General features: G+C 53.0%; 2 protein-coding genes across 2 annotated transcripts; one reads left to right on the forward strand and one right to left on the reverse strand.

Annotated features, from left to right (window-relative positions):
• Positions 1-2,587: 2,587 nt before the first annotated feature.
• On the reverse strand, positions 2,588-3,043 carry PODANS_7_6320 (uncharacterized protein; the record flags this gene model as incomplete). Its single annotated transcript, XM_001907953.1, has 2 exons — positions 2,588-2,678; positions 2,808-3,043. 2 exons carry the CDS (start codon positions 3,041-3,043, stop codon positions 2,588-2,590), a joined length of 327 nt encoding a protein of 108 aa, XP_001907988.1.
• Positions 3,044-11,420: 8,377 nt separating this feature from the next.
• PODANS_7_6330 (uncharacterized protein) lies at positions 11,421-12,242 on the forward strand (the record flags this gene model as incomplete). The annotated part of the gene is made up of 1 exon (XM_001907954.1): positions 11,421-12,242. A coding segment is annotated over one exon (822 nt), but the record flags the coding sequence as incomplete, so codon positions are not given.
• Between the last annotated feature and the right edge of the window lies 1 nt (position 12,243).

A 12,243-nucleotide genomic window follows, 5' to 3' on the forward strand; every position in this document is an offset into this window, starting at 1 on the left:
AGCCGGCGACCCAGTGACAAGGTTTCAAAGCTCTTTTGTCAAAATGTCGGCGACCTCGAAGAGCAGTGGCTCGAAATGGAGGCTTTTACGTCCGATTCTTGATGTCACCACCGTTGTCTGTAGTCTGTACATGTCACTAGGAGACATTGACAAACAGAAAGCCCTATTTAGAGCGTTGCTCGTTTTAGCAAGAGGTTACAAAGCACTACGGTGATAGCCCAGGGAAATACATGCAAACTTTCTCACTCCCTGCGGCTTCAGTTCGGTTGAAGTAATCTTCTTCATACAAAATTCGGTGAAAAAACATACGTACTTGTGCCTTTAATGTATTTGTGATACAGACATGTTCTTGAAGTTGTATAGTTGCTTACCTACCTAATCAAGCCCCTCGTCGATATCTCACCAAAGAATTTAACCGGTAGAAGAGAGCGACGCATTCCCAACAAACACCACCGACACCGCTGCATATGCCGCTGTGGCTCCCAACAAAGACTCCAACGACGTCGGTGTAGTTCCACTAGACAGCACAGCAAGGGTGAGGGCTGTCAGGAGGACGAACAACACCGTCAAGATAAGAGTCAACACGTTTGAGTGCCTTACAATGAATAGTATGACCATGGGGACAACAATAGACACCCCTCCAAACAGACATGCAACAAGACGGACGAAGAAGTCCACTTTGGGCGAAATATGAAGCGGTCCCATACGAGCCTGAGCATCATGGAGGATTCTACGGGTTCCGGCTACAAAGTTACTGTGATTAGCGATGGTTACATGCAAGAGATAGTTAGGAAGGCCGCGACACACCATTGCCGATTCCTCCTTCAAGACCTTTCTTTCTAAGGAGCAAGCGCTGCTTTTTCCCCTCTTGGTCCAGCATAAATACTGGAGCCCGCATCTGGAACCAGAGACGCATGCCGCCAACCGAGGATGTGACTTGATCCAACACTGTCACATCATTTGGCGGCAGAAACTCAGCTTGCTTTCCCATAGCAGACTTCTCCTTTTCCTGCTGGGCAATGCCTCATGAGCCCCGGCAATGTCAAACAAGTTGAGAGCGTCTGGTCCATCCCAGTAATGGGGCTCGTGAAGCTTATGGGCGAGATTTGCCGCCATGGGCTTGACAGACGAAGGCTCTGGCGCTTTTTTGCTATCGAGAACTTGGAAGCTCTCGATGGCTCGCACTGCCTCAATGTTGGTACTAAAGGTCGAAACGTATCTGAGTAGGAATGTGCGGATTATGACAACACGTACCATATTCCTGTAACGCTTCTCCAAGACCGTCAAAGGACGGGTCATCAAATCCATCGCATGCCTCATCGTAGTGCAGTTTCTCGGACAAAAGCACAAGCTTATGCTGGGCCCTCAAGATATTGAAGACGCTGAGTCTCTCAAAGCGGCAGAATACCAACTCTCGGCGGGATACCGACTCCTGGCGCTTGATCATCTTGCTGGCGAAGCTGTACATTCGACGATCCTGTTCCTGAGCCGTAAGTGGCAATGTATCTCGTGTCTCGTCGAAACCACGCCGCCAGGCGTCGGCTCTGCCGACGTGACACAATGTGTCATGGGGGGAGACTGTGCGGTCCGGATTGGCATAGTTGGGGTTTATTTGCTGCAAGGACACATTTGTCATGACTGATATGTTCGATCGGAAGGTAGAGAGTGTTTGCCTTCGCTTTCCCTGAAGCGTCCCTCCTGTCACCTGTGTGAATTCATGATGGTCTAGAACCGCGCCTAGAGTTGGCGGTTCTATTCCCTCAAGGCCAGAGGAATCATCGGTCACCTCGTCGAGAGTTGCGGTGTTGCCGTTGACTACACCATCAGCCAACAGCTTTTCCTCTACCGTTGGCGACCTGGAGTCTTGATGGTCCGGGATTACATGTGGAGTTGTTGATCCTATGTCGTCAGGCGCACGGAAAACACTGTCAGGAGTCGCCATGATAGTAACTGGAACTCTGTTATTGTCGTCTGCGTTATCGATTGACTGTCTCAACTCTCCCACTGGTAATATAGAGTCTTCCATTGGGTGTAAAATGATGCAACTGTGACATATGTAAGCCTAACTTTCGGTGGTTTGTGCTGACTTTCTCTCTTCTCTGTCACAGAGAAAACCTAAGAGCTGAGAGAAATAAGCTTGGCGACTAGCATCTCGAGGGCCGAAGGCTGAAAAACAGGAGCGGGGTTTACTCAGGCAGTACATGATCATACTTGTTCAGCTGAACGCTCATATCTTACCAATCGCATCTTCAGCTGCTGTTGCCCGTATCAGCCAATCCACACGCCATCTTTGACCACAGAAGCTGATACGTCGTAGACAAAACGATAGAGACTACCAACTAGACTACTCTCCCATGAGAACGAATAGGTGGATAGATAGACATCCACATTCCGAGCTTACAGGTTTCAACGAGGTCCAATAAGCCTTCAAGGTCATCGAATCTAGAGGTCTTCAAAACTGATCGAGAGACAGATTGACAACACCGCATTGTTATGTCTGTACCTTGACTTCGTAAAACTCATATTTTGTGTTTCAGACTCTCTTTACATGTCCAGAGGATGTCTGGGATCAGCTCAACAACATAGCTTAAATTGCATCTGTCAGCTTGACGATTATCAGGGCGTTTACGACGAAAAAGATCCCGGAAGGTTGTATCGGGTTACTGTTTTGTTGGAGGCTAGTTGCAGAAAAGCGGTCAGAAGTTTAGGAAAGAATGAAATAGCGAACCACGGGAAGACCCATACTGAACTACTCTTCCGGATTAGTCGGCCGAAGGAGAAAGGATTGTGACTAGAATCGGAACTACATACCTTTGGTATGTCCGTTGGTTAGCTGACGGCCATGTTTCAGCCGCTGGTGATGCTCGAGATAGTTTGCATACGTAGAGACAAATAGTCCCACTGGTAATATCTCCCTCGGCTTTTCGCCATATCTGTTTTGTATTTCCTGGGCGTTCAGCAAGGACAGTAGAACAGACCGGGACCCCGAAAAGGCACTCACACACCTCCCCGGCCAATATTGATCTAAATCTATCAGTGTCATGTTGAAAGGCTGTCGTCATCTCCCTTGCTGCCCCCAAACATACCAGGTATCTTGCCCCTTCTAACTCAAACACTGTTATAGCCAGCTGGTTCAAAGACGCCAACCAAGCATACCCAGAGCAATAGCACAGCACAAATTTATCTACTCATGCAGCTTCTCATCACCCATCCAGTGGCAACAGCCCCGATCTCGTATTTAGTCTCCCTTCACGGCTCCACCATGTGTTCGAAGTCGAAGGTAATCTGCGCCTAAGACACATCCTGTAAAGACAACCCGCCTTCAGCCACCACCCCGCCCCATCTTGTTACTCTTTACCCCTCCGGGAAAACCAAACTCAGCATGAAGGTATGGTAACTCACCGGCTAAGCTCCCTAGTTGAGCAGTTCTATGCCCGGGGTGAAGATATCTATGTTGCTCTCACCCAGAAGAAGCCAGATACGGAAGCCGAGCATGAACGGAGACGCCCAGGCCGGCCCCAAGGCTTTACCACTAGCGAGAATCACTGCATAAAGCACCACAATTCTGTTTCCAGTCACCGTAAGGATGAAGCAAGCAAGAAACAGTTAGCTCCAAAGAGCGCAGTACCACTCCCACTCGGCGATACCCTCTGCACAACACCCATCGTGTACATCTCTGTCAGCCCCAGAACTGACACAAATCATGCCACTGAGCAGTCAAACCAGCCGATGAACCCAAACAATAAAAAACACCCAGCCGGCCGGCCGCGCCGGAATTAAAACCATCTCCGGCCAACCTCAAACACATACTATTTTTCCCGGCCCGCAGTCCGCAGGTCCACCGGGACAGCAGTGCCAAACTCAAGCGGGAAAAGCATGAGACGAAAGCTCGACACAGTAGCAAAACTCTGGCGAATCTGTCTCCCGGATTTTGTTCCCTGATGACGGGAGGGTGTGTACACAACAAGTTGCTCTTCGCCCCGAGATCAGGCCTTTACCGTGAAATCACTCGCTCATACTGACAGCATCTCCGGCGCTTTCGGCAGACAATCTTGGATCTTGCTCGCACCGGTCTAGTAGCCTTGTATGTGTAAAGTGGCTGTTGAGTGCCCCTGACCATAAAGACAGCAGAACTCTGACTTGCCACTCGGCATTCATCAAAGCCATTCATCACGAGAAGAAAACAACCAATGGAACCATAGATTAACTTCCTCGATATCCGGCATCCTCCCCCAACCGGTTCACCCAATAGCATCAACCTCACAACCATACCGTAACACCATACCATTCAGCCTACTTTCACCCCCATGACAGCGCTAAGTTGTCCTGGTCACAACCAACCAGTCAGGCACCAAATCTCAGCGAGAAACCCCCGGTAAGTTGGGAATGAAAGATGGAATTTGCCGTATATTGACTGTATGACGGCATTTGCGCCAGGCTTCTAGCAATCTGTCGTCGACAGGGTAGGTCAAATTTGCTTTCCTGGTCTTCGGTCTCTCGATTGGTGTTTGGTAGAAAAGAGTAGCTAGGGGCCATAAAAAGTTGAACAATAGCCGTTGTTGATTCCGGTAACAGGTAACGTTGCAGATCTTCGGCCTCTAGTCGTCCCTCCAGACGAGATATACCATCCGGGAAAGCCCCCCCTTCATTACAGCATTCCTGCCGTGTAGAGACGAGCGAACTTCGGAGGCACAATCGAAAGTGTATGATGTTTGTGCTCCCGGTCGTGTAAACTCGTCCCGGCATGTTGATCAGATTGTAGGCAACAATTCGTCGTCTCGGAGAATTCCCGCAATATAGTCTCACACCCCCCTTTCCGTTTTCCTTTTCGGGTCAACATAAGCTTCCTTCCTCCCCCAATATAAAGTCTTTCCAGGAACCTGGAGTACCCCATATTGCACAACGCACACTCATATATTAAATGATGTACCCTCCTCTTCCTTCCCCGGCCAGACCTACCCCAGCCATACGCCGATATGAAGAGCCGAAAAGAGCGGAGACAACACTAGAGTGCCAGCCAAGAAAGGTAACCGTTGGACGGTATATGAAGTGTAGCAGGCCAAAATCTGGAGGACCGCAGATTTACCCGGATTCTGTCTCCTCGTCTATCGTCCAAGACAACCCCTGCTTGCCCGATCCGTCAATTTGGCTAGTCTTGGAGAGCTTGTAAGGGAAAAAGCCAGGTATATAGACAGCCATTCGACTGGTTAAAGTCTCCGGTTCCAAAGAGCTACAATGTGACTTTATGTCATCTTGGAGCTCTCCCCAAATTACCGTCGATGCTACTTGGAAGTGCATCTCGTCTGAATCTGAAAAAGTGATCGACAGTTCATCCGCAATGCGCTTGCTCATCTGATCATCAGGAAGATATATGAGACGAAGGGAACAAAAAGAGACGAAGAAAATGTTCTTTCGTCAAGCGCCTGACGTGCGCTCGAGCCGGATGGTTTATCAACGGATCGGAGTCAACAGACCTAGAGACAACGCACTACACACAGACACTGTCTGGTTCCGTGATCTTCACTCGAAGATTTCGAGAAGTCCCGTCAAATTAATTAGGTCCGACAACACATTGGTGGACGAGGGCGGGGAAGATGGTGGCCTGGGGTTTGGGGTAGAATTAGCCGCAGTTTCAAAGTTTCAACTCTGCATGCGGGTATGTTGCAGTCTGCAGCACAACATCTCGGCTCTTGTTTGCCCAGCCCGGAATCCGAGTCGTCGTCGCTGTCACCAGTGCCCTTGGCGGCTGGTACGGGATACAAAACGGCCGGTCGTGCAAAGACCAGGCGGTTCTAGAGGAAAGCCGGATGCTGCGCTTGCAGCACCTTGGTCATGGAAGCATACAGCATAACTCGCGGATGCCGAAAACTGTGACGAAATATCGATGCTCTCCAATATGCCGCGCGGGAATGCGAGGTCATCGAGCGGCAGTGTCTCTTGGGGATCTGCCAACGTTCTAGAAAATGGTGGTGATCGTGCCAGACAGATAACCGCAGCCGACAGAACACTAGATGGATGGGCAAGCCCTTTCGGGGAGTGAGATCACGCCTGGACGGGACCATGATAATCCCCCAAGCTCGTAGTCAGCTTCATGTACTGAATGACGGCTTCATCCGAGAAAACTCACATCGGATTGCAACCATGAACTTTCAACAACTACCGATAGGCCGCTCAGCACGGCAGATAAGATTGTGCGGCGGAAGTCCGGCTCGTCCACAGGACGTCAAGTCAAAACGAGCTCTGATACTTGCTAGGTCCAAGGCAGAAAAAAGAGGCGACCAGTAGGAAAGAAAGTCTGCCCTTAAAAAGAGAGCTGGTTGGGTAGTATTGCATCTTGACGCGTGGAGGATTTGCCCCCAGGCGTCCATGTCCAGATATACGGTTAGGCAATCAGGGCGTCAATGCGAGTCCGAGGGAACTGGCTGTCAGAAGCCTTATGGTTGGCTCATTGGTTTGGTGAACCATATTCTCATGAGAGGCGGTTTGGTGTCTTTAGGGCCAAAAGAACAAGTGCCAACAGAGTGTCTCGACCGGTATGGCATGGCAAGAGCATGGGTGCCAGTCTGCTCGACTCTCCCCCCGTTATTCAGTTAGTTCGCTGCAACTTCCGTGGTAGAAAAGAACATTGCAGTCTCGGGACCGACGCAGGAGGACCGATAAAACGCCCGGCCTAATGTTCGGCGCATATTGAAATTTTGCGTCGATATTCATTTAGTCGCAGAACTGACGGTCCTGTACTGTGGCTGCTTATGAGATGATTATGAGCGAGCCGCGACGTCCTATTTCCGTGCCGTTCCAATCAGGACACCGAGAAGAGGTCTGGAAATGCCCGACATCCGTTCAACTTTGGCGATGCTTGATCTCAAATGTAGATGGCAATGTAACTTGGCCCCATATCGTGGGGTATGCGTAAGCAAAGGCGCGCTTGACTTTGACGGGAGGTGGTAGTTGGTGGGTGGGTGCCATAGCATCTGTCAGGATGCGGCAAGTGTCTGGTTGAGCGTCGACCTGGGGGGTTTGGAAATAGAAACCTGGAAACAGCCATCGATCTCAGCAGCCCGTCCATGTCGTCCGTCATGTCGTCGTCAGCAAGCCATGCCAAATCCGGGGCTTGGACGGGCCGATGGAGTGTGGGTGTTGGCGACTTGTGTTCGATGAAACGAAAGTGCATCTGTGGCTGAAGTAGCCAAGCACAGGACGACTCCCAAGTTTGGTACGACATCAGCAATGGCTGGGACCCTTCGTTAAGGCGTTTCAAAACAATAACCTGAACGGTACAGTTCAGTGGCCGATGGAGCATGCCGCATTGACGGAGCGGATGTATACAACTAGAACGGTGAGACGACGGGATCGAAAGCAACCTGAAGAGCAAGGTTGTTAGCCCGTCCTGTCTGACTTTGTTCCGCCTAATGCTCTGTTGAAGTAAGGATCGTCCCATGACAGGATTCATCACATGACATCTACACCTAACTGGTTCAAACGTCAGGTAAAGTCAAGCGTCGTTGTATGGTCTCGGACGCCAAGAGTCCATGGTGGAAGCGATGATAGACGGTGGGAAGCCAATCTTCGCGCCGCTTGCCGGGCCCAGGGACGGGACGATCAGTGCCCCACACAAGTAACCCTCCTTTTCCCCAGAGAGGAATGACCGAATCGTGTTACTGGCACTCCGGTAGCCGAGGGCCTCTTTTGTTGGAGCAGTTCCCGTCCGGCCCCATCTTGTCTGCTTCTCTACGGCACGGGGGTGTATTCTGCCTTTATGTTTCGGCACCGAGAAGTGAAGCCCGGAGGAACACCACTGAAAAGACGAGGAGAGACGAAGCAGAGAGCTAGCTAGTAAGCTAGTCTTCGAGCCATGAATGACGGGGATGACGGGGGCTGAAGAGCATGCGTAGGTGCTGGACTTGTGTGTGACGACGCATGGAACTGGGGGCTGGCTGTGAGCGATAAGCGTCTGCTTGGATGCTGAAGAGCCACTAGAGCCCAAACGATTGCCGTGGTTAGCCAAGTCGCTGATTAGCCACAAGCATTTTAAGCGGCATTATTCCCCCCAGCGCCCCCATCGTGGGGCACAAGACAGAAACCGGGAATCAGGGTCACATCTTTCCAACCACGGGTGCTGGCGAACCCTGTCAGGATCCGTGAACCGCGTTCATGACGGTGACCCCTGTGAACCCCTCTTGGCCCTTGTCTGACACATCGGCAAGCTTGCAGGTTCTGAAAAAGGCTTCGCAGACCGATGACATGGCGAGGTTATTCTGGTTGTAGACTCCGAGTGAGGCAACTATTGTCGAGCCGTACGCTTTGATATGTTCAGGCCGCGGTTGTCCAGTTGTTCGCGCAGATGGTTCGCCCGCCCGCTGCGAAGCGCTGCAACCGCCCGGTCCGCGGCAAGACTCTCCCTGCTATTTCTGATCCGCCTTGATGCATTGTTATGATGGGCAAGTGATTGACAGTAGGCACGGGGGTTTGCTGACAGTGCAGACGTGGAAAAGGCCCTCGAGCCCGCCTCCGGCCAACAAGAAATGTAACCGAAAGACATCGGCATCCTAGCTGCTTAGACGGTGCCTATAGTTACCGAAATGCGGATGGCTGGCCCATCTTCAGCAAAGAGGAAAGGGGCGGCGTTGCAGCCAATGGAAGACAGAATGCCTTTCGTCACATTCACATCCACGACCCACGATGATCAGAAACAAACACGGCGGAGGATGTTTGCGTGGTCCATTCAGAGTCGAGATCAGAAATCTGCTGCAAGATGAGGGATCGAAGGAGGGCCACATCATAAAAGTGACCATAGGGGTTGCAGTGTTTGACTGCATATGGCGTCGTGTGGCTTGCCGAGCATAAGCAGGCGATTGCGAGTAAGAGAGCCACACCGCTGGCTGGACCGGTCTCTGGACTTGTACTGTAGAGAAGAGAAGACTCTGCCGGGTCACTGGAACCGGCGGCGGGAAGGCGTCAACAGCTTCATCTGCAAAATAAAGCCGGCAGATGTTTCGAGTGACACGTGTGGTGGGCAATCTATTCTGTGACGGGGGACAGACGGTTCTGTTAATACAACTCTAAAAAGTTAATATTGACGGAACCGAGAAAAAGACCCCAACGTCTGGATCATCCTGGGGGACGGCACGGCTATTTTGTCCGGGGGTGTCTCTCTGCCTTGGCGGCCACCTCACAGGGTAAGATTGTGAGGGCGTCGTGAGTCTTTTGGTTTTCGAGGGCGTGTGCTGTGTGACGAGGACGAGGTGCCCAGCAGCCTGCAGCCCGCAGCTCGCGGGGTCAAGTTAAAAGAAGGCGAAAAGGTAGACATTTCGAGTCGTGGGCAAGAGTTCACCACCGCTCAACGGCACTGGAACGTGTTCCGGTCTTTTTGTCGATGGGAGAAGTGTTGAAAGAAGTAGGAGAGCGGCGGGGGTTGCGGTGGAGTGTGGACCTGTGACTGCCGTAGCCGGGGGTTGGATGGCCCGCGCGCTATGGTCTTGTTAGCGGTCCTAACCCTGGCTAGCGCCATCACTGATATGCATCTCTATCCACATGCGCTGGCTTTCCACTCGCAAATGATGAAGCTCCCACGATGCTCTACCCCCGGGCAATCAACACGATGGTTTGGAGGGGCAGCAAAAGGAACCTCTCTTCCGTGCAGTCACGGACTTGTCTTGGCGAACTTGGCCCAGACCTCCGGTCGCCTTCTTGCCTTTTCGTCTCTTGACTGCTGTGTAACAAAATCGGCTCGCTATTGACAACGTCAAACCCGTGGGAGAATTCCGGGACTGTTTGAGAGAGCCGGGCCATGATGAGACGACTCGAAGGACGGGTTCAGCAATGGAACTGGGTTTCACTCCATCTCGTTGACATCAGCCGGTGTTCGGCTTGCCAGCGGGATGGCTTGTTTCCCGTCGTCTCCTAGGCCCCCTTACACAGGCTCTGGCGATGACTCGCACTGTTCACCCTGTGGTGGTCAAAGGTCTCATATCTCAAGTCCCCAAGGTCCCCGCCGTGGAAGCATCGCCGTCCACGGAGCGGGCCCCATCTCCCCCGCACACTGCAAAGAAAGGAAGTACACTGTGCAACAACGGGCCATATCGGTGCTGAACTAACTGCTGATCAGGCTGACAGACGGTGTTTGTCCCGTCTCTGCGGATTTTAGCCCGCTCCCGGTGCCTCAGCTGTCTTCCAAAGCTTCCAAGCCAGATCCCAAACACATCCCACACCTCATTGCTGGCCTTGATAGGCCTACCCCCCGATCCAAGGGTTCGACTGCAGGTAGGTAGGTGCTTGGTCCATTCCTACACTAGGACTGGATGGTCCCGTTAACCCGCTTGCTGGATTGTCGCGATCAGCCCCTGCGATCCCTGTCGGGCAATCTGCAGAACGCACCTCTTCCATCCACTCACGGACCGTCAGGTCGCCGGCGCCTCTTCTCTTACTTTAAGTGCTCCTCCACCGCGGCGGGCAACAGCTGGAGGCCAATATATCCTCTCACACCATGGCCCACCAGCCCGGCTTTACCATATTGCTCTGAAATATCCCGACTGCCTGCTACCCCTCTTGATACCCTGCTACACTACTACCCTAGCTGCTACCCTCTGACCCCAGATCGAGCCGGGACGTGGTACCAGACCCGCCTGTCAAGAGCCGAGTCCTGAGCTTGTACGGCAGGGCTGTTGCTGCACCTGAACACAGATGATAAAAGCAGGCGGCCCTGCAGCTTTCACCACCTGGGCAAACAAGACTCGAACTTCTCTTCCGGCTCCCCTCCGTTCGATTCCGACTCGGAACACTGCGCATTTGTCTTGTGCTGCTGCTCCCGACCTTTGGCCAGCACATCCCTACCACCTGCTTCCACGGTGTGAACTTGATGGTATCCAGACCGGTGGCGCTGTGATACAAGACAACGTCAACCTTCGACACCCACGCGTGCCCTCGGCTGGCCACAGAGCTGGTCCAACCATCCAACCACAGCTGGCCCTGTCTTCATTTGTGGCTTCTGCAGCTGCACGAGACCCCTGCTCCTCGGTGAGCATCACCGCCAAACACAGAGACAGCATCAAGATCGCAAGATCCCAGATCCCGGGCTCTCACCCTTGCCACCTCCCTGCAAGAGCTCGGCACACACTGTTGGCTCGAGGCTCGACTAGTGGCCTACCATTGTTTCTCCCCCGCTGAGACAAGGCCTCACTTCCGACCCTTCAACCCGGCTACCCGGATTCGTATATGTGGCTGCTCTCGCCCGGCAGCAAGTGGCTCTCTGGTGTACGGCTGCCCACCTTTTGCAGATCAGCTTTCTGACCAGTTCCAAGACAAGAGACTGACCGAGTAATGAAAAGGCTCGGATCCCCTCTTCTATTCATCCATTTGTGATCCCGCCTCCCCCAATGTCTACAGTGGTCGACTTTGCTCCTCACGACTTTGGCCGTCATCCCATGTTGGACGTCGACAGCATGTCTCGACCACATCACAGCTACCACGAGGGATATGCCCCCGGACATGGGCACTACGCTCCAGAGCACCCACCGTACCCACCACCACAGCCCTCTCACCTCACCCAGCCGCCACGGCTGCCCTCCATGGCCACCATGATATCGACTGCAGGAGCAAGCCACCTTCCTGCAATGCCAAATGGACGAGACGTCTCCTACCCGGGAGGGAAACCGGGCTACTATTCAGACTACGCAACCCCCTCGCCAGTCGGGCAGACACCTCCGCAGTTCCCTGGTCCGAGCAACGACCCCCATGCCTTCTCCAGGCGGGCAGTCGACATCCGGCGCTCGCCCACCCTATCATCAACAGCCAGTGACCGGTCATCTGACGAGGTAGCCCACGAGATGCGTCTGAGGCAAATGAACAGCTTCCGAGACCACCACAGCCAAGGGCTCCCACGACAGTATCCCCATCAATCCCCCCGTTCAAGAGGGAGTTCCCTCCACCACGACAGCGCTCTCCCACCAGTATTGATGGGCGGCCCCTCTGCCAGCCCTTACGTCCCAGCATCAGCATACATGAACGGCCGCCCGCCACCGCACCTCCCCCAAAGCCCATCAAACAGCACCCAAGCCAGCGCCTCCCCAAGACAAGAGGGGAAATCCATGAGCATATCCAACCTCCTCAGCTCAGACAGCGCCACCACCACCACTACCTCATCCTCCTCCACCTCCCACCAAAAAAAAAAAAAAAACATGAACACCACCACCCTCCCACCCCTCCTACCCACCCCCCAGCCCCCTCCCCCCATCCCCTCAACCTTCA

Source organism: Podospora anserina, chromosome 7, assembly GCF_000226545.1.
Source record: "Podospora anserina S mat+ genomic DNA chromosome 7, supercontig 1".
Taxonomy (NCBI): domain Eukaryota; kingdom Fungi; phylum Ascomycota; class Sordariomycetes; order Sordariales; family Podosporaceae; genus Podospora; species Podospora anserina.